Here is a 23,135-nt window from a genome sequence, read left to right as displayed (position 1 = left end):
ACCTATGACATCATAATTATCATTAAAAAATTTCTACAGGAGGAGAACCTCCTATGGTGAAATGTTCTTGGCAATCGCACCAACTGTTGCACAGAAAAGCATGCTGTGCAGACAAACAGACAGACAAAAATGGACAAACAAACCTGAGCTCCTCACTTCTGACGTTCACCCCCATCCAAAACCTTGATCTTTTTTACCCCCGTTAATCCACCTTCTTCAAATTCCCCGTTTTCTTTGCTGAAAGTCCTTGTAGTGTCCAACTTGTTTATCTCGTGTACCCCACCCCAGCCTTCTCTCTTCCACAGATGTCCCTGTTCCCTACTGTTGTTGTGCTTTCCTCTCTCCCCCTCTTTACTCCCACTTTATTACATGTGTTAGCTCTCATACGAGGCAAGACAAAGTATACAAAAAAAACCCAAATGCAATACCCTCACCTCTGGCAAGGGGCATGAAGGTCTTGGTGTGATCTGTGTAATTGAGGTCAAAAGGGGGAAATTCATACAAAACATGCACACACACAAACTATATACAAACTATATATATATATATATATATATATATATATATATATATATATATATATATATATACACATAGTCACGTGAAAAAGTAAGTACACCCCATGTAAAGTTTTGACTTTTTCAACATATTTCAACATACAGCTATTTGATCTTCATTTCAACAATATTGATAGGTAAAGGTGATATAATATAACAAATATCATGAAACATTTACATTTTGTAGTCCATTGTATAATTTAAATAAACATAAATGCAAATTTCGCATGTGGAAAAAGTCAGTACACCCCTACATTTATCACTACTTCAAACACCTAAAATTAGAATCAGGTGCACCAGCTCAGGTACAAATGATTAGAACATCGTTAGAGAGGATCTTGGAGGAACCTGTCTTATTTAAACCTCAGACATTTAGTTTGGTTTGCTCTTTGTTGTTGAAGTGTGCAGCGTCACTATGCCGAGATCAAAATAGCTCTCTGAGGCCTTCAGAAAGAAGATTATAGATGCCTACGAGTCTGGGAAGGGATTTAAAAAGATCTCCAAACAATTTGAAATCAATCTTTCGACTGTCCGGAAGATCATCTACAAGTGGAGAACATTTCAAACAACTGCCAACTTGTTCAGGCCAGGCCGCCCCAGCAAGTTCAGCCTGAGAGCAGACCGCAAGATGCTGAAAGAACTCTCTAAAAACCCCAGAATGTCGTCACGGGACCTACAGCTAGCTCTTGCCACTGTTGATGTCAAAGTGCACGGGTCTACCATAAGAAAGAGGCTGCACAAATTTGATCTGCATGGGAGGTGTGCCAGAAGGAAACCTTTGCTGTCCAGAAAGAACATCAGGGCAAGACTAAAGTTTGCCAATGAACACCCAGGCAAAGACCAGCACTTCTGGAACAATGTGATCTGGACAGATGAGTCAAAGGTAGAGCTATTTGGCCACAGTACCAGAAGACATGTTTGGCGAAAACCAAACACAGCATTTGACCACAAGAAAATGATACCAACTGTAAAGCATGGTGGTGGAAATATTATGGTTTGGGGCAGCTATGCTGCATCAGGGCCTGGGCAGCTCACCATCATAGAATCCACTATGAATTCTTCATTGTACCAGAGGGTGCTTGAGGATAATGTGAGGCCATCTGTCAAAGTTGAAGCTCAACCGAAGGTGGACCTTGCAACATGACAATGACCCGAAACATACCAGTAATTCCACAAAGGAATGGCTGAAAAGAAAGAAATGGAGGGTTCTGGAATGGCCAAGTCAAAGCCCGGATATAAATCCCATCAAGATGTTGTGGGGGGATTTGAAACGAGCTGTGCATGCAAGAAACCCCTCAAACATCGCACAGCTGAAAGAATTCTGCATGGAGGAGTGGGCAAAAATTTCTCCCAGTCGATGTCAGAGACTGGTAGACAGTTCTAAGAAATGCCTACTTGAGGTTGTTTCTTCCAAAGAGGGCAATAGCACCTATAAGAGCCAAGGGTGTACTTACTTTTTCCACATGCGAAATTTGTATTTATGTTTATTTAAATTATACAATGGACTACAAAATGTAAATGTTTCATGGTATTTGTTATATTATATCACCTTTATCTATCAATTTTGTTGAAATGAAGATCAAATAGCTGCATGTTGAAATATGTTGAAAAAGTCAAAACTTTACATGGGGTGTACTTACTTTTTCACGTGACTGTACATACATACATACATACATACATACTGTTACGGATTCGTCACTTCCGTTGTTGTGGTTTTCATCCACTGTAAACATTTTTGATTCCATGTACTATTATTGTTGTCGTTTAAGGGAAATATAGATTTCTTTTTTCAAAAGGTAAAAAAGTTAATGCTTTAAATGAAACCGGAACTGGACGAAGAGGAAGAGGAGAAAAAGAAGGCGGAGCGAGAGTCGGAGAAGAAGCCTAGCTGCTTCGAGGTCTGGAGAGAACGATTGGTGAACGAGGGTCACGAGTGAACTTTGGGTTTCCCGGGAAAGGGATTCCTGCGACAGAGTTGTCATCACTGTGACAGATAAACCTGCGTGACAGGTTTTGCGGTTGATTCCGGAGAGAATCATCAGAGTGCCGTTATGCCACGAGAACGGGCCGTCGGCCATTTTTACCTTGCGCAGGATTTGCGCTTCGCTCGAGGTTTTTCACTTCGCTTCAACCATTTTCACCGCATTCAGACGTTAATCTGGTGTGTGAAACGTGGCTTTTGAGTGGGAAATCTGCGGTTCGCCAATTTGGAGCCGTGGAACGTCCATACCCGAGGGTGTGATTTCCCAGTCGCCTTGAGGGCACCTTTTGCAGCTTTGGCAGCGTGACTGTGACTGTCATCCGAACGGGATTCTGGTCTCGATTAGACATCGTTCTGATGATTACTGGAGCGGATCGACTTTGGCCTGATGCCGGAATAGAGACATTGGGAATGTTCTTCTTTTCGCTCACTTGGAGCACAGTGAGTTATATTGTACGAACCTGATGGTACCATCATAGGAAATATATATTGGTTGTACAATTGATTACTATTGTTGTTGTACTGTTATTCTTGTGTGATCTTAATAGAATACTTGTTTGTTGGTAACAATTGGTGTGGTTTCACCATTGATCTTTGACATACAGAATAACGCATCTTTCTGCCGTGACTCCTCTCGGGGCTCGGAGGTTGACCGGGGTTTGGGGAGGAGCACGTAACAATACACACACACACACGCACGCACGCACGCACACACACACGCATGCACATACTCTACCCCACCCCACCCCCCTTGAAAGTTAAACTTGAAAATTTCTGGAAAGGAATCTATGAGGAGTCAAAAGAACAAAACAAAGAGGCGGATTGGATCCAAAATTTGGGGAGAAAAAAAAGAACATCTAAAGGAAATACCTGCATTGATATTTAATGAAGAAAAAAAACTATAGCAACAACTAGCAAAAATATCAAACTATAGAGGAATTCCAAACTTCTGGTTACAGCAACTAAATGCTCTCCACAATCACTATGCTTGTGCATTCAACAAACTTATCCAAGAGGAGGAGATCTTGGATGAGTGGCTTACAGTGGGCAACACCTTTCTCATTCCAAAGTCTGAAGAGTCGCAACTATCTCACAAGTATAGACCAATAACTTGTCTGCCAACAACGTATAAACTCCTGGTGGGAATCATCACAGAAACGATATACCATCATCTAACACAACAAGGAGGCCCGAGACAGAACAGAAGGGATGTAAGAGAGGATGTTATGGAATAGACATCAAATTATATGGAATAGACAAGTTAAACATCAAAACATAAAAATTGCAAAATGTGAACAACTAAATTATCCACCTCCTGGATAGACGATAAGAAAGCTTTTGTCAGTGTTCCCCATTCATGGATGATAAAATGCATGTAAATATACAAAATCAATCCCCAAATAATCAAACTGATAGAGAAAGCAATGGAGCTCTGGAATACCACATTTATATTACGGCACTCAGAAGGGAATATCGAAATGCCAGATGTGAAGATACGGCATGGAATCTTCCAGGGAGACAGTCTTTCCCCCTTCTGTCTTGTCTGGCTCTGGACCCACTAAGTAACCTCATCAATGAACAAGGAAATGGATACACCCTAACAACCAATATACGATCATCCAAAGAAATAGAAAAGGTGACACCGACTATACGTGGATGATTTAAAGCTCTTCTCGCCAAATGTCAAAACATTGACGGAACAACTAAAACGAGTAAAACAGTTTTCCCGAGGACATTCCAATGGAATTTGGACGAGACAGGTGTGCCAAGTGCACATTTGTACAAGATAAACCAACAAAAACAGACAACATAAAAATTGACCTTGAAACAACAATACAGAAGTTATAAAACATAGCATCATACAAATACCATCATACAAAATACATCAAACAAATACGGACTACGGAGTAGAAGAGGGACACCAAATATGTCACAAACAAATGTGCAAAACAATCGCCAAAGAATACCTACATATAACGAAGATGATCCTGAAAACATACCTCTCCCCAAGTAACAAAATCAAAGCCATAAACCAGCTCTCAGTCCCAGTGTTCCAATATAACTGCGGAATAATAAACTGGGCCCAATCAGAAATCAACAAGTTAGACATCAAAACAAGAAAACTCCTTACCATCCACAAAATGTTTTACAAAAACCAGTGCATCCCGAGAATGTACCTGTCGAGACAAGAGGGAGTGGCCTCGTGCAACTCAACCAGGTGCACAGAGCGGCGAGTGTAGAACTAGCCGAGTATGTGAAATGCTCAACAGAATATTGGATGCAATTTGTAAACAAACATGAAAACAACAAACCTGAAAACAACAAACCTGAAAAAGTATCCCTAACTTACCTTGCAAAGAATTCCCAAAAACAGGTGAAAATAGAAGATGCCGTACAGGAAAATGAATCGGCAACAAATACAGTCCCAACAATTGCAAAAAAGACAAAATAAATGTATAAAAATAAATATCAAGAAATATCCACCAACAACTGGGAGAATGACAGAGCAGGAGAATGACAAAACAGAATTGGACAGAGTGGGGATAGACAATGAAGGCTCATGGGAATGGCTAAGAAGAGGTCAGCTCAACTGGGATGGGGAACAAATCATAATAAATGCCCAAGAACAAGGACACTACACCAGTACACCAATGGATTAAAAAAGATGGCGGGACTGAGCCAGACGGACAAGTGTAGATTTTGGAAGACAGAAACAGAAAGTACTAGTCACCTGCTCTCGGGATGCAAAAAACTATTATCAGAACAACATTGCAAACAACAGCACAACAAAGTATGCAAATTGTAACAAAATGCAATCATGGCCAAATATATTGGCACCCTTGCACTTTTTTCAAGTAATGCACCATTTCTTCCAGAAAATTGTTGAAATTAAAAAATATTTTGGTATCCACATGTGTATTGCTTTGGTTTGCAGTAGAACAAAACAAAACTAGGGCTTCCAGGGAAGCAGAACTCAACTGAACTGACTGGACAACTTTAAAGTAGGTCAGTTGTCTGTACTAGATTTGACTTAAATGAAGTTAAAAATATTTTTCTCAATTTCTATATATACATTTCACTTCCGTAAATGTTGTGTTCACTTCTTTCTCGGTTTCAGCATCCTAAATTCTTGTGCTTTTCTTAAGAGCTGAAAAAAATATGCCGGCCTATGGTGGCCATTTTGTGACAGATCGGGTTGACATGTGATAGCAACCTACCTTGTGGTAAGGGTTGAACATTCTAAGTTTGATCAAAATCTGTTAATATTTGTGGACGCTAGAGTGTTAACGGCGTTTTCATGACCAAACACAAAATGGTCGCCTAAGTCCGCCATTTTTCAACGGATCGGGCTGAAATGTAATATCAACCTGGTCCTTGGGGTAAGGATGCTGCCTGTCAAGTTTGATCAGAATCGGTTGATATTTGTGGACGCTGGAATGTTAACGTCAAAGTTAACGGACGACACGATGACGATCACAGACGACGGATGCCGGATGGTTCAGTACGTGATGAACTCAACTGGGCGGTAGTCCAGTTGAGTTAAAAACTGAAAAAAATCACAATCTTAGCTCATTCCACACATAAATCCTAAAATGGCCTGGACAATATCATTGTCACCTTTTAGAAGTTGTTCGAAATAATTAGATTTCAAGCAGGTGATTCTCCTTTACTTTGGAATTGAACTCACCTGTGATGAGTGGCAAATGCCTGGAATATAAAAAATCACTCATTCAACCAGTTTGAATAGAGAAAAGGAGTCATTCTGCTGCTTTGTGTCACTGTGCGTACCGCAATGAGCATGGAGATAAGAAAGAAAACCAGAAAATTGTCTGAGGTCAGACACAAGATTGTAGCCAAACATGGACAATTGCAAGGCTACAAGACAATCTCCAGCGATCTTGATGTTCCTATGTCCACCGTACGCAATGTTATCAGGAAGTTTAAGGCCCATGGCAACCTCCCTGGAACCTCCCTGGACGTGGCCACAAGATAAAACTTGATCGAAGATTGCAGCGAATATAATACATACATATAGAACAAAAGGAATGTTTGCATGGTGGAGAAAGCACCTCAATCAACTCCCAAACAGATTCAAGCTGACTTTCAGACACAAGGTACGACAGTTTCAACTCGCACCATTCGTCCTCAACTCAATGAAAGGGGGTTCTATGGTAGGAGACCCAGGAGGAACCCATTGCTGGGAGAGGGAGAGAGACATAGACATAAATCCCGAAAACACACACTGGAACCAGTGCCGTATATTAACAGAGTCCGGCCAGCCTTTGATCTGCTCAGCTACCACCGTGATTGGTCGAGCCCACGTCACATGGTTTACAGGCGCCATTTTGCATACCACCTCAGCCGAGCAGCTTTCCCGCTGCACCCATTCCGTATCATTGCTTCGTATCGTTGCATATTTAATTTGAGTAATATTTCAATAAAATCGACCAATATGGTGTGTTGTGCCGCTTGGGGATGTTCTGTTAGACCAGGACAAGGTCGTATAATGCACAGAAATCCTCGAGACAAGGAACGAAGTGCTATTTGGTCGGTTAAAATATGCCGAGTTGGATGGAATCCATCACCTTACTCATATTTATGTTCGGTAAGTGAAATCGCTTAATATATATTGGTTTCAAATCAAAAGTGACATGACACGTGTGTATTAGGTCTCTGGTGAGCTTAACATTTATTTTGTCAACCATATATATATATATATATATATATATATATATATATATATATATATATATTATACATATTCCCTGTAACATTTTTCGTGTACATATGCAGTGTATAGGGTGTATATATATATATATATATATATATATATATATATATGGGATTATGTATAATAACTGAAAATCAGGTATTATACATAATCCCTTATTATACATATACCCTGTAACATGCACTGTTTATATATGCTTATATATCAGGAAATACTTGTTTATGATGCAATATTTGTCACTGTTTGTGTCAGTTTCCTGAGTAAAGTGTTCTTTGAAAACGTAAAACGAAAGTATAACAACATTTGTGAACCCAAGCTAATGAATAAAATAATAGACATTGTACTTTCGTAGCATTATGGGAATAGTGTATGTTACGTACCGCCAAGCCGTCAGGTAAGGGTGGATGTGGCGAAGGGAGGGTCGGCAGACATTCAGTGACGGAAGTGTCGGAAGAGTCAATAGTCTCATAGATTGGCTCGTCCGGTTCCTTATAAGGGTCGGTGACCCCGCATGGGGCGAGATGGCGTACGGAGACTGTGGACTCACGCCCATCTGCCGTCATCACATGTGCATGCTCAGGATTAGCCTGGAGTACCTGCACTTTGTCCACTAAGGGGTCGTACTTGCTCGTTTGAACCGCCCGTTTGAGATAGGCCGGCCCGGGCTCAGCGAGCCAACTGGGTAAAGACCGTATACACCCCGTGCTCCTCAGGTGGTGGAAAAGTCTCTCGTGGGGAGTCTGGTTGGTGGCCGTACATAGTAGAGCCCTGATCGAGTTCAGCGCTGCAGGTAGCGACCAAGCCCATTTATCGAGGCCCCGGCCGAGGGTCCGGAGGTTGAGCACGACGGCCCTCCATATAATCCCGTTGAAGCGTTCGATCTGCCCATTCACTTGGGGTCTGTACGGCGTGGTATAACTAGAGGCTACGTTATTTTGGAGCACGTAGCCTCGCACCTCCTGAGACAAAAAGACCGCACCCCGATCAGTATGCACGTAGGCCGGGTACCCAAACATAGAGAACAAATTCTGCAGGCATCGCATTACCGTGGCAGCCGTCATATCCACGCACGTATAAGCAAAAGGAAACCGCGAGTACTCATCGACGATAGTGAGCAGATAGCGAGAGTTACTCGACACCGGCAACGGGCCCTTGAAATCCATCGCCAATCTTTCCCACGGCCTCGTAGCCCTAACCAGCGTCCCCATGGGAGGGTTATAGAAACGTGGTTTGATTTCCGCGCATATAGCGCAGTTGCGACAGATACGGCGGATATCGTCAATCGAGTACGGTAGATTGCCACGTCGCACAAAATGAGCGAAACGCGTTACGCCCGGATGCCCTGCAGTTTCATGCAAAGCGCGTAGGCCCTCCAGAGTGACGATGCCCGCGCACGTAACCGGTCTCAATAAGGCGTCGGCGACCTAGTTATCCTTCCCCGGGCGGTATTTGATAGTGTCCAGCTGTGTAAAGCGGTTAATCGTTTGGGAATAGTCGATTACCATGCATCTGCGGTGTGCTTCGCTTCGCACCACTAAGACCTGGGCCCGCCACGGCGACCGGCTAGGTTCTATGATACCGTCTTTCAAGAGCTGAGCCGTCTCTCCCGCAATGAATTGCATGTCTGCTCGAGAGTAGCGCCGTGATTTTACCGCCACAGGTGTACAGTCGGAGGTTAATTTGGGGAACGGCGAAAGTGGCTGGATTTCCATTTTCGCTAGGGCACACACAGCAAGCGTGTCAGGCCCACCAAACTCCATTTCCAGTCGTCCATGTCGCTTAAGAAAATCGTGTCCCAACAGAATATCAGCACATAAAGCAGGTAATACCATGAGGTGTACATCTGGGAAAACCCGTCCCTTTATCATGAGTTTCAATCGACATTCACCCTTCGTGCTGAGCCGAAGTCCCTGGGAAGCCATGAAGATCCGTCTCGTAGCCCCCAAGACCTGCCAACCATGCCTGTGCACTAGTCGCTGATCGATAAAACTATCCATAGACCCTGTATCCACCAAGGCATGCACACAATGGCCCTCGACCATGAGGGGAATAATGGCTTGAGCCAGGCCGGACGAGCCTGCTGGGAGTGGGACCGAACCACCCGTGTGAGTCGGTCGCACCTCGCGGGTGGATCCTATGCCAGCTGCAGTTTTCCGGGCGTCAGAGGGTGTCCGTGGAGTTTCGTATAAGTTGTCAGGGAGCGTTCCCATGCAATCAGCAGTTCTGCTGTCATTGCCGGAGTATTCGTTGTTCATGGGACATTCGTTGAAGCTGTCAGAGCTTTCCCATGCATTCCGCATTTTCGCGGTCTTTGGCGGAGTTAGAGCCGTCAGAGAGCTCCCCCATGCGGTCTGTTGTCTTGCCATTCAAAATCGCTGTTTGACGAGTATGGGCCTCCGTAGTTTGTACCAAACACGTGTCGCCGCCAGAGGACGCTGTACGCTCTTGAGAGACGTGACGGTTACGTACCGCTGGGGTTTGGCGTAGCCCCAAAGTCCCTCGCATTGCCCGGAGTCTAGTCAAGGACGCACGTTCCGTGTCCGATTGAGGATGAGACAGTTGTGGCTGTTCGGTGTCTCTTGCCAAGGTCGGTTGGGCGACCAGGGGCCCGCGAGGAGGGGCCGCCGTGTTCCGTGCTCGGCCCATAGGCTCTGCAATAAGCCCATTCAAGGTCGCGCGCGGCCGCGAACCGCGTGCGATTTTCCGGCACACTTTTGCATAGTGCCCCTTTTGCGAGCACATATGGCATATTGCGTCCCGAGCCGGACACACTAACCGGGGATGTCGTTGACCCCCACAGCAGTAGCATGTGGCTCCGCGTAAGGCCTTGGATCTGGCCGTAGCGGCAGCCGTCAGGATCCCCGGATCCTCCGCCGGGGCAACCTGGAGTTCCGCGAGCGGGTCCGCTCCCGGTTCTTCGGCGGTAGCACTCTCCGGCCGTGCGTGTAGCGAGGTCCCCGCCAAGAGGCGCGTGCGATCATAGTCGTTCGACTGCAGCCGCGCTTCGGTATATACTTTTCCTTGGTCTAGAGCCGCCGTGAAGATCAGGTCGGTCTTCTCCAAGAGCTTGAGCCTGAGGTCCTGAGAGGAGACTCCGGAGACAAAAGCGTCTAGGAGGTCATCTTGAACCTGCTCGTGAGTCCGTGGCTCCTGGGTGCTGTCTAGCAGGAGTTGCCGGAGCTCCTGGGCATAGTGATCCATCGACTCGTTTGGTTGCTGGCGTCATGATGACAGCAAATGCCGAGCATACACCACGCTCCTTTTCTTTATGTACAATCGCTTGAGCTCCGCAACAGCGAGGTCGTACGTCGCACATCGTGCAATACTGTTGTACACCTTGTAGTCTACTTTGGACTGGAGCGCTGCTAGCTTCGCGGCAGCTGTCGGCACGGCGTCCTGGTCAGCGAACTGGTTCTCCAAAGTTTTCAACCAGTGAGTCAGTTGCAAACCAGCATCCGGGGCTTGCGGGTCGGCGCAGAATTGCGATACCACCAGCATCTTGTTTCCCGCCATGTCCGTAGATTGTAATGGAATTAAGTGTTGTGGAAATCATTCAAGTCCACAACTTTAGTCCATCTGTTGGTTTAATTCCATTAAGACCTTTGACATCATTCTGCAAATACAGGAATGCAATAGAAATAAGGTTTGGCATCACATAGGTCAATCCATAATATAGTTCAATGAAAGCAAGCGTAATATTCTATGCGGTACGTACCGTTAGCGAGTCTACTAGTCATTGTAACATGTCACAGGAGAAGTCGCCTAGAGCAGCGGCCGCATCGGGTCTTATAGCCGCGCCCCCCCTAGCGGTGTCAGCAAGCATCACCTGGGTTCAGCGTTAATATGATTTCACTACACACATCTCTGTTTACAGAAAACAAAATGTAGCTTTCAAAGAAAAGAACACCTTCCCTACAGTCAAACATGGAGGAGATTCAATGATGTTTTGGGGTTGCTGTGCTGCCTCTGGCACTGGGTACCTTGAATGTGTGCATGGCATCATGAAATCAGGAGACCAAGGCATTTTGGAGCGCAATATTCAACCCAGTGTCAGAAAGCTGGGTCTCTGTCGAAGGTCATGGGTCTTGCAGCATGACAATGACCCCAGACACTTCAAAAAGCACCCAGGAAAGGTTCAAGACAAAAGACTGGACTGTTCTGAAGTGACCAGCAATGAGTCCAGATCTAAATCCCATTGAACACCTGTGGGGAGATCTGAAAACAGCAGTTGGGAGAAGGGACCCTTCAAATCTGGGAGAACTGGAGCAGTTTGCACAAGAAGAGTGGGCCAAACTGCCAGTGGAGAGGTGTAAGAAGCTCATTCATGGCTATAGGAAGCGCTTGACTACAGTTATTTTGTCCAAAGCCTGCGCTACCAAATATTAAGTCTCGGTTGTCAATCATTTTGTCAATGCCTTTCTTTTTATTTTCTGATTTAAAAGGATATATTAAGTTCTGAATAAAAAACAAAGGTTCTGTAATATTAACAGTGAAATAAAGAATTGTGGAGACCAAATAATTTTGTGAATTTGAACTTATTTTTAGAGAAAATTAGAAGTTATTTGAAAAAAGTGCAAGGGTGCCAATATTTTTGGCCACGGCTGTACAAAGTAATTCATTGGCAAATCTGCAAAAATGTAAACATCCCAGTACCAGAAAACTGATGGAAACACAAAACAAGGACAGTCATTGAAAATGAGGACGTCATGCTCACGTACGACCTGATGATCCCATCGAGTGTGAACATAGAAAACAAAGCATTGCGTCCGGACATTGTACTCAGGAACAAAAATAAAAAGACACTATTGATTGAATTATCAGTACCCAGCGATTTTGGCCTAAACAATGCAGAAATCAAGAAAATGAACAAATACCAGGACCTCAAAAATGAGGTCGAGATCTTGGAAGCTGAAGATCATCGAAATTTTACCAGTGATAATTGGAGCAATTGGAGTGATGAAGAAGAACCTCACATAGATCTTACAAACCATCCCTGGGAATATTACAGCAAACGAACTGCAATTGGAACCTGTCCGAAGATCGGTGACGATCCTCCAAAAGATCCCTCGGAACAAAAGTTTGAGAATAAGAAAACTTCACAAACTGCTCCATGAATCATGATACCTTACTGAAACGGAAGTGGATACTTTGGGACCTGGGAGAACTCCGTTCCACCTTCTGAAACCCGCATATGGAGATAACGAGCAACAACACATGCGTATTGTGTTGTAACACACTATACACAATTAAATAAGTATTAGTGGTTCGTGTACAGCCACACGGCTGCTGGTTGCATCATTTTCATTGGGTGCTTCTGCTGCTGATGCAATTCCAGCTGCTGGTTGCATCATTTTCAGTGGGTGCTTCTGCTGCTGATGCAATTCCAGCTGCTGGTTGCATCATTTTCATTGGGTGCTTCTGCTGCTGATGCAATTCCAGCTGCTGGTTGCATCATTTTCAGTGGGTGCTTCTGCTGCTGATGCAATTCCAGCTGCTGGTTGCATCATTTTCAGTGGGTGCTTCTGCTGCTGATGCAATTCCAGCTGCTGGTTGCATCATTTTCATTGGGTGCTTCTGCTGCTGATGCAATTCCAGCTGCTGGTTGCATCATTTTCAGTGGGTGCTTCTGCTGCTGATGCAATTCCAGCTGCTGGTTGCATCATTTTCAGTGGGTGCTTCTGCTGCTGATGCAATTCCAGCTGCTGGTTGCATCATTTTCAGTGGGTGCTTCTGCTGCTGATGCAATTCCTCTCTATAACCTCATTGTGCCGACCTCGGAAGGATGTACAGGCTGAGTGAACCACACGCGGCGTTAATTCAATGGGATTCGAACTCAGGACCTCAGGATCCCAAGCCCACCACTCTAACCATTCGGCCATCACCAGGTACAATTAAATAAATAAATAAATAAAATTACAATTGTATAAAATAAAAATATTTCACCATTCAAATGCCATAGCCTCAGCTACTATCAGTGCGGTGTTGTTGAAAAGAACAAAAACATCATTCAATAAGTTATTGACCAACTTGGAAGGTGAGGGGTGAGGGGTGGGAGGTGCTGAAATCTGCCAAATGGTGTCGGTCTGGCACAAATGGATCCAGGGCAGGGTATGCACACACCTTTGTGTCTTTATGATAGTGGTCACTTCAAAATTACAAATGGCCTCGGGGAAGAAACAAAGCATTGTGGGCCTGGTTTCTATGATTCTTGTACCTTCCCGGATCGGGACTCAAGTTACCTTTTCGGTTGGGGTTGCGGTCTGACTGTGCAGCTTTATCACTCTCGGCTGCCGCTGGAAGAAATGATTATTTAGAATGTTAGTGACAACCATTTCAACGGCAATAAAATGACGAGGACATGACACCTCTTCAAAATTATGGCACCCGACATCAGAATGAAGGAGGTTAAGTTACCCGACAAGTTGACGTCACAAATGTACACTCAGTAATTTACTCACCACATAAACTGATGACCCAGAACCAGTAAGACTATAGACAAGGAAGAATTTGTAATTATCCCTGTTGTTTTTGTTGTTTCATATGCAAACTGTGGCTGCTGGTTGCACCGTTTCTGGAGGTGAGGATGTGCCCGGTGTTACTTCAATGTTGTGATGAGGGCTTTAACTGAAGACCCTAATATGTCAAACCAGCCACCTTAACCGTTAAGTGAACACCAGACTTTATATTATCCCAGACTTTATATTATCCCAGACTTTATATTATCCCAAACTTTATATTATCCCAGACTTTATATTATCCCAGACTTTACATTATCCCAGACTTTATATTATCCCAGACTTTATATTATCCCAGATTTTACATTATCCCAGATTTTACATTATCCCAGACTTTATATTATCCCAGACTTTATATTATCCCAGACTTTACATTATCCCAGACTTTATATTATCCCAGACTTTCTATTATCCCAGACTTTCTATTATCCCAGATTTTATATTATCCCAGATTTTATATTATCCCAGACTTTATATTATCCCAGACTTTATATTATCCCAGACTTTATATTATCCCAGACTTTATATTATCCCAGACTTTACATTATCCCAGACTTTATATTATCCCAGACTTTCTATTATCCCAGACTTTATATTATCCCAGACTTTATATTATCCCAGACTTTATATTATCCCAGTCTTTATATTATTCCAGACTTTATATTATCCCAGACTTTATATTATCCCAAACTTTATATTATCCCAGACTTTATATTATCCCAGACTTTATATTATCCCAGACTTTATATTATCCCAGATTTTATATTATCCCAGACTTTACATTATCCCAGACTTTATATTATCCCAGACTTTATATTATCCCAGACTTTACATTATCCCAGACTTTATATTATCCCAGACTTTATATTATCCCAGACTTTATATTATCCCAGACTTTATATTATCCCAGACTTTATATTATCCCAGATTTTATATTATCCCAGACTTTACATTATCCCAGACTTTATATTATCCCAGACTTTATATTATCCCAGACTTTACATTATCCCAGACTTTATATTATCCCAGACTTTATATTATCCCAGACTTTATATTATCCCAGACTTTATATTATCCCAGACTTTATATTATCCCAGACTTTCTATTATCCCAGATTTTATATTATCCCAGACTTTACATTATCCCAGACTTTACATTATCCCAGACTTTATATTATCCCAGACTTTATATTATCCCAGACTTTATATTATCCCAGACTTTATATTATCCCAGACTTTATATTATCCCAGACTTTATATTATCCCAGACTTTATATTATCCCAGAATTTATATTATCCCAGACTTTATATTATCCCAGACTTTATATTATCCCAGACTTTATATTATCCCAGACTTTATATTATCCCAGACTTTATATTATCCCAGACTTTATATTATCCCAGACTTTATATTATCCCAGACTTTACATTATCCCAGATTTTATATTATCCCAGATTTTACATTATCCCAGACTTTACATTATCCCAGACTTTATATTATCCCAGACTTTATATTATCCCAGACTTTATATTATCCCAGACTTTATATTATCCCAGACTTTATATTATCCCAGACTTTATATTATCCCAGACTTTATATTATCCCAGACTTTATATTATCCCAGACTTTATATTATCCCAGACTTTATATTATCCCAGACTTTATATTATCCCAGACTTTATATTATCCCAGACGTTATATTATCCCAGACGTTATATTATCCCAGACGTTATATTATCCCAGACGTTATATTATCCCAGACGTTATATTATCCCAGACGTTATATTATCCCAGACGTTATATTATCCCAGACTTTATATTATCCCAGACTTTATATTATCCCAGACTTTATATTATCCCAGACTTTATATTATCCCAGACTTTATATTATCCCAGACTTTATATTATCACAGACTTTATATTATCCCAGACTTTATATTATCCCAGACTTTATATTATCCCAGACTTTATATTATCCCAGACTTTATATTATCCCAGATTTTATATTATCCCAGACTTTATATTATCCCAGACTTTATATTATCCCAGACTTTATATTATCCCAGACTTTATATTATCCCAGACTTTATATTATCCCAGACTTTATATTATCCCAGACTTTATATTATCCCAGACTTTAGGCACACAATTGTCTAATTTTGCTGAGGGGAAATTTTAAGTGAAAAAAAGGTTTAATTTCAAAAACTGAGTAATTATATTTGATCTTTGTTAATTTGATTCCTTCACCTCTTTTTAAGGAAAGAAAATGCATCCTAAACCAGTAAATACGACTTGGTGAGTTTTCCATGATTTTCTGTGGAAATCGCTACGTCTTCACTCTGCTAATCCACGATTGGCTATAAAGCAAATGTGACGAATACTCCATATGTGTTTCACAGCCAATCGGAGGCCAACAAATGGAAGACAAAGCTTCCTCCATATAATTTACTGCAAAGTCATTCCATTAGCTGCTTATTTGTACTTTTTAAACATAATTTGGTGAAACACTCAGTAATCACAGCTGTTAACTCTCATTTTATGAAATCAAACTTTTGTTTCACTTCAAACATCTTGTGATACCTCTGAATAAGAGTGAGTAGCAGTCGGCTATTTGGTGCAGGTATTCAAGAAGCTATTGGTTGTATGTTATAGCATAGGCCTTGTTGATGCAGCATACCAAAACCATGGCCACAAATGCATGCAATGAAACGACATGAACAGGTAGTTATGGTGCTGGATGAACATTTAAAACTATGAGAAACAAGAAGAAGAAGACATAAAATATCGTAGCCCCCGTGCTTTTAGTAATTTTGTTGTATGGAGTTAAAGGCCATCAGTCGGCCATCTTTGTTCAGATTACAAAACAAAATGATGTGCATATGTCTACATATTCACAATGTGAATGTCCTACACGATGGTAGAGAGGTAGCGCAGGTGTGTTTTCAGCTACTCCATATAGTTTGGGTTTGATTCTCGGTCCGACTATAAACTGTCTGATTGGTGCTCCGCAGGAATTGGTGCAGTTACAAAGAGTGCCGTCCCTCGGATCAATTTATTGATCAGATGTACGGTAAAACAAAAAATAATGCCGTGCTGGCGAATGAAGCGTCCTCCAGAGCAAGAGGGCAGAGTTGGGTTAAACTGCGGCCCTTTCCTCTCGCATTCAAAAATGGGCCCATGATAATGAGGATGATGAGGTTCGAAGATTTTGGTGTTCGAAATGAGGCCAATTGGCCCATCATTTCCATGGTGCACCCCGGGTTAATTGTTGCTACAGCTTTAAGCATCAATCCTCTTGATGGTTTACAAAAGTCTAAACTAGGACCATTCACAGAAAGCATAAACTCGCCTCGTGCGTTCATTCTGAACAAAATAGCATCGTTAACTGAACACATGACTATTATGGCCCGTATACCCATATCGTCCATGCACCCTGTTATGTCATATATATATATATATATATTGCCATTATCTGTAGCTTTATTGATTATCGATTGATTATTAGGATATTTAACGACCATGTTTGTGCACATTAAGGCTAGATTGCGTCAATGAAGGTGAACATGAAATATGCGAACAAACTTCTGAAAGATAATTATTTGACAAGGAACATATTGGCATCCATTTGAAGTCTATGCAATTATTCCTTCAAAAGCTATGGCTGCAAATGTTTTTCACCATCGCGATGACCGTGACCTTTATCTTTGACCTATTTATCCCAAAAACAAGCAGAAGTGCACTTCATATCGACGAGCAATTATGGCCGAGGCCTAATCTGCCCCACTTTGATGCAACCCTGCTTTGATCAGATTGATACAACCCTGCTTTGATCGGATTAATACAACCCTGCTTTGATCGGATTGATGCACCCCTGCTTTGATCGGATTGATACAACCCTGCTTTGATCGGATTGATACAACCCTGCTTTGATCATATTGATGCACCCCTGCTTTGATCGGACTAATACAACCCTGCTGTGATCATATTGATGCACCCCTGCTTTGATCGGATTGATACAACCCTGCTTTGATCGGATTGATGCACCCCTGCTTTGATCGGATTGATACAACCCTGCTTTGCTCGAACTAATACAACCCTGCTTTGATCGGATTGATACAACCCTGCTTTGATCGGATTGATACAACCCTGCTTTGATCGGATTGATACAACCATGCTTTGATCGGATTGATACAACCCTGCATTGATCGGATTGATACAACCCTGCTTTTCGGATTGATACAACCCAGCTTTGATCGGATTGACGCAACCCTGCTTTGATCGGATTGATACAACCCTGCTTTGATCGGATTGATACAACCCTGCTTTGATCGGATTGATACAACCCAGCTTTGATCAGATTGACACAACCATGCTTTGATCGGATCGACACAACCATGCTTTGATCGGATTGATACAACCCTGCTGTGATCGGATTGATACAACCCTGTTTTGATCGGATCGACACAACCATGCTTTGATCGGATTGATACAACCCAGCTTTGATCGGATTGACACAACCATGCTTTGATCGGATCGACACAACCATGCTTTGATCGGATTGATACAACCCTGCTGTGATCGGATTGATACAACCCTGTTTTGATCGGATCGACACAACCATGCTTTGATCGGATTGATGCAACTCTGCTGTGATCGGATTGATACAACCCTGCTTTGATCGGATTGATACAACCCTGTTTTGATCGAATTGATACAACCATGCTTTGATCGGATTGATACAACCATGCTTTGATCGGATTGATACAACCATGCTTTGATCGGATTGATACAACCATGCTTTGATCGGATTGATACAACCCTGCTTTGATCGGATTGATACAACCCTGCTTTGATCGGATTGATACAACCCTGCTTTGATGTAAAGTTTTGCATCCATCGGTTCAGCAGTTTTAGAGAAGGGTTTTTTTTTTTTAAAGTTTTTTCACCTCAATCTAATATGGATGCATTTGGATATAGAGTATATCTATATGTGCTGAAGTCGTCATATACACGGTACTTGTATATTGAAAATATCAAACATTGACATCGCTTGCCCTACTGTGAGTACTGTATCTTATTTTATTGTTTGTTAAACTTTAATAACGAACCTCGTAAATTGTCGTATGATCAAAGGACAACTATAATAACGAAGTTTAAGACTACACAGTCATACCTGTACACTTGGGACGCTTGTTTTTGACAGATGTACCACTGATCGGTCTCCCATCTGGCCTGACGCACCAACAGTACGTCGTATAACTATGGCATTGAACCTGTAACAGAAATATGTGCTGCCGTTATGTTGAATTTGTCCACACCTAACCATAGGTTAAGCGTTAAGCCAAAACCAGGCTCATTCTGTCTTATCTCTCTGCTTTGATCGGATCGACACAACCATGCTTTGATTGGATTGATACAACCCTGCTGTGATCGGATTGATACAACTCTGCTTTGATCGGATTGATACAACCCTGTTTTGATCGGATTGATACAACCGTGCTTTGATTGGATTGACACAACCGTGCTTTGATCGGATTGATACAACCCTGTTTTGATCGGATTGATACAACCCTGTTTTGATCGGATTGATACAACCCAGCTTTGATCGGATTGACACAACCCTGTTTGGATCGGATTGATACAACCCTGCTGTGATCGGATTGATACAACCGTGCTTTGATCGGATTGATACAACCCTGCTGTGATCGGATTGATACAACCCTGCTTTGATCGGATTGATACAACTCTGCTTTGATCGGATTGATACAACCCTGTTTGGATCGGATTGATACAACCCTGTTTTGATCGGATTGATACAACCCTGCTTTGATCGGATTGATACAATCCGACCATCCACCACATGTAGATCTTTTCTACCCCCGGTAATTCACCCCAGAGTCCTTGCAGTGTTCATATGTTTTATACCTCTCCCACCTCCCCCCAAGTCCTCCCGATGTCCCTGCTCTCAAATGTTGTGTTTGTGTCATTCCCACTCTCTTCACATCTTGTCTGCCGCTCCCCTTGTTTTTTGTGTTTTGTGTGTCGGTTTGCTTTTTGTGTGATTAATGTTAGCTCTTTCACGAGCCTCGATCTTGTATTCAAAAAATAAAAAATAAAAAAAATCATGTAAAGCTGTTTATTAAATCTGTTTTGAATGATGAATGCTAAATTTCATAAATTCAGTTATTTATGTTTCAAATTCAAGTTTGGTCAACGTAAACCTGGTCCAACAAATCTTCACTCTGCCATTTATTTTTCAATGAGATATCACGCATCCAATTTAACATGTTTATCTGTTTCTTTCTATTGTTCTTTCAGTTATAACATATTATATAACAAACATTACACAGTAATATACAAAAAAACAAATATTTATTTATTTAAACAATTAATTATGTGTCGATTCAGATATACATTCATCAATATTGCACTGTACCATACACTGCCTGAAACAGACCCAAGTAAATACGTAATTCCTGACACACACACATTGATGTTTTTGCTCATCAGAATGTCAGCTGTGCCAGCTTTCAAGAGTCAAGCTGGTGTCGTCATTGTTTGCTGCAAACGATGGTTATTAATTTTTATTCTCATAATCACGCATCAACAACCTTGATAGAATCATAATCTGGTGAAACTCTTGAAATGTGTCTTTCAGTCCAGACAAATCTCACTATCTCTCTCCGAACAAACCATCTGGCAAACCCTACCATCTACGTCCTTAACAGCTCTCCCCTCTGGCCTGGCACCCCTGCCTCACACTTTGCTCAACTTGATGCCGTGGAATCCAAGGCCTTCAAGATTATTGGAATCTCCCGCAATGAAGCTGAGTCTATGGGCCTATCAATACACGATGCAGACATGTCGATGCTGGTGTCCGTCTTCTTCCGCCTCCTTTCTACTTTTCTTGCTACTTTTTCATATTTCTCTTTATTCATTCGAATTGTTGCTTCTTCTTTATTTCTCTTTCTTTATCTATCTGTCTTCAGAGAAGTGAATTCTTGGAGACTTTTTTTTCTGGAAGGGCCACTTGGCTGCGCTTGGATGGGTTCGGCGGTAGTGAAGTAGCGACAAACCCGAATCCTATCCAGGTTCCTCCTGATGACTCTATCTTTGCTCTTTACCCTTTTTTTTTTGTACCTTCTGATAACTCCAATGCAGTATTTGGTTTTCTGTTTCATTCTGCTTTTGCACCTTCTGCTTTGTCCATGCTCTGCTTCTGTGATTCTGCTCTTTACGTTTCCCCAGGTTACTGCAGGGTCACGTGGTCCATCAAAACCCCCCCCTTCTGGTGAAACGACCAAATTCCAGAACACTGCTCACCTCCACTTATCCATTCCTCCTTTTCCCACCTGTGGAACCAATTTCCAGAGTCTCTTCAATCTCACTCTTTCCCCGAGATCTTCAACACTGCTGTTAACCACCATCTTAGATCATCGCCCCTCCAAAACCTGAATCTTTTCTACGCCAGTTAACCCTCCCCAAGTCCTTATTTACAAATTACTGGTTTATTTTTTTCCTTCCTGAGTTTGTTTCTGTGTCCATCTTTTCTACCCCATGCATCCTCCCTTACTCCTCATTCTTTACCACATACCTTATTTGTCCAAGTCAATGGCTTCTAAAGGTGGTTCTTCTTCTTCTCCCTCAACCCCACTGTTGGTGTGTTTCCCATCTCTTTCTGCTGTTCCTTTTGATATGTTACGTCCTGATCTGCTCTTTCTTCTAGCTCCTCCATGAGCCTCGACTTTATATACAAAAATAAAATCACAAACAGCAAACCATCTCTATTCTACTCTTCAGGTTACTCACTTTGTTAATCAGAAACCGTACCTCCTTGTAGGTACCATCTTGGTTACAATCTGGGACGAAGACGCCATCTTGCGGCTTACGGACCCGCTTTTGGGCCTGGTTCCGCTCAGTCTGGCATCGTGACACTGGTAGACATGAGGCCAAAGAAAATTAGCACATGTTTCATTCTCCTGGTGATTTTGTTATGCTGACTTGAAAAATGTGCATAAAAATCAATGGCATGGTAAAACTGTTCATGTTAATCATCGTAGTATAACTCGTGCTGTTTAAGATCTACGCTTCATTATGATACGAGAACCGACCAGAAATTGTAAGCAGCCATGCACCGACCATTTTGTGAACATTTCGAGAGGTCTATGCTAACAAAGGACACTATGAGTCATTTTTTGTCCACCATGTTTGCAGATTTGACAACTGGCCTAATGGCGTGGCCTAACAACAGCCTACTGTACTTCACTATGCAGTGAAACCCTGTTTGAAGCACAACATGGAGGCGAATTTGAAACTGCCATGAAGCAAGCCCAATGGAAGCTCGAACTAGTCCGTCACATTAATCAGACTAATCGTCTGTATCACCGTCATCCAATGAACTCGCCTTGTAATTCAATTTGTGCTTCATTATATCGTTTTGGTTGTCAGGTTTTATATGCTGACGAGTCCTTCAGTTTGGGGCATAAACCCCACTATCTCGTTTGCATTCAGGTTGTTAATGCTAAAGATCACATTGGATCCTTTGGAAAAGAGCAGGCCATTGTGTGGTAGCGCCCTAGCCCAAAGCCCAATTCCCTGCTTGGGCTATCTCTATAGTTCACACCACCTGGAGTAGGTGTGAGCGTAAGGTCACTGGTAATAATGGCTCAAATTAATTACTTTGTGATTTTACACACCTGTTGTGATTAGGTGCAAGAGTCTTCACTGTGTCATTTCTACCTGGGTATCAAAAGACCACCTTTGATGTCATTTGCATCAGGTTATCGCACGAGAACAGCAGTCAGTAGTGATCCTTGTAAAAATCTTAAATTAATGGAGAAAGACGTGACCAAAGTTGGCATAAGTGCGGTGTTATTGAGACATATTTTGTAAGAGACATCCATAAACAAAGTTTGTGGAGAAAGTGAAACGATGCCTGAAACCTAAGGCTGCCCAACCTCTACACATGGCATTTTGACCATGTCTGCAAAACTCAGACTCAATGAAACCCTTGTATACTTGACCTTGCTTAGCATTGGCGTTTTTCAGAGTAACCTTTAAATGCAGCACTGTGTGGCTACCGCAATTTCAGCACTTAAGGAGATCCTCATTGCAGAACGCTTCGACCATGTGGCCTTCTCCGCGCCTTGGCCAACAAGTATGTCCCGGCCAATCATGGAGGTAAATATTGAAGATCTAAAGCAGCTGATGGAGAAGAATGCAATGATGAAGTATAAAGCTGGTATAGCTGATGTAATCTTAGCAGCGTGAAGGAAAATAGCATTGAACATAATAGTCAGTCGATCATCTTCATCTTTTAAGGAAACAAATTAATAGACAAAGGCCTCACT

At 42.1% G+C, this 23,135-nt stretch overlaps 1 protein-coding gene across 1 annotated transcript in view; it reads right to left on the bottom strand.

Moving 5' to 3' along the window:
* LOC137429047 (SPARC-related modular calcium-binding protein 1) overlaps positions 1–23,135 on the bottom strand; it is a gene marked incomplete in the record, with an annotated part of 356,175 nt that overhangs the window by 202,903 nt on the left and 130,137 nt on the right. Inside the window, 3 exon segments of the mRNA XM_078781008.1 lie at positions 13,510–13,563; positions 18,959–19,058; positions 21,616–21,719. Coding sequence (XP_078637134.1) covers positions 13,510–13,563; positions 18,959–19,058; positions 21,616–21,719 — 258 coding nt within the window.

Source organism: Myxine glutinosa, chromosome 6 (assembly GCF_964187855.1).
Source record: "Myxine glutinosa chromosome 6, kmMyxGlut1.1, whole genome shotgun sequence".
In the NCBI taxonomy this organism is placed as follows: Eukaryota; Metazoa; Chordata; class Myxini; order Myxiniformes; family Myxinidae; genus Myxine; species Myxine glutinosa.
The sequence above is the reverse complement of the archived record's forward strand: the minus strand, read 5'-3'. Positions and strand labels throughout refer to the sequence as shown.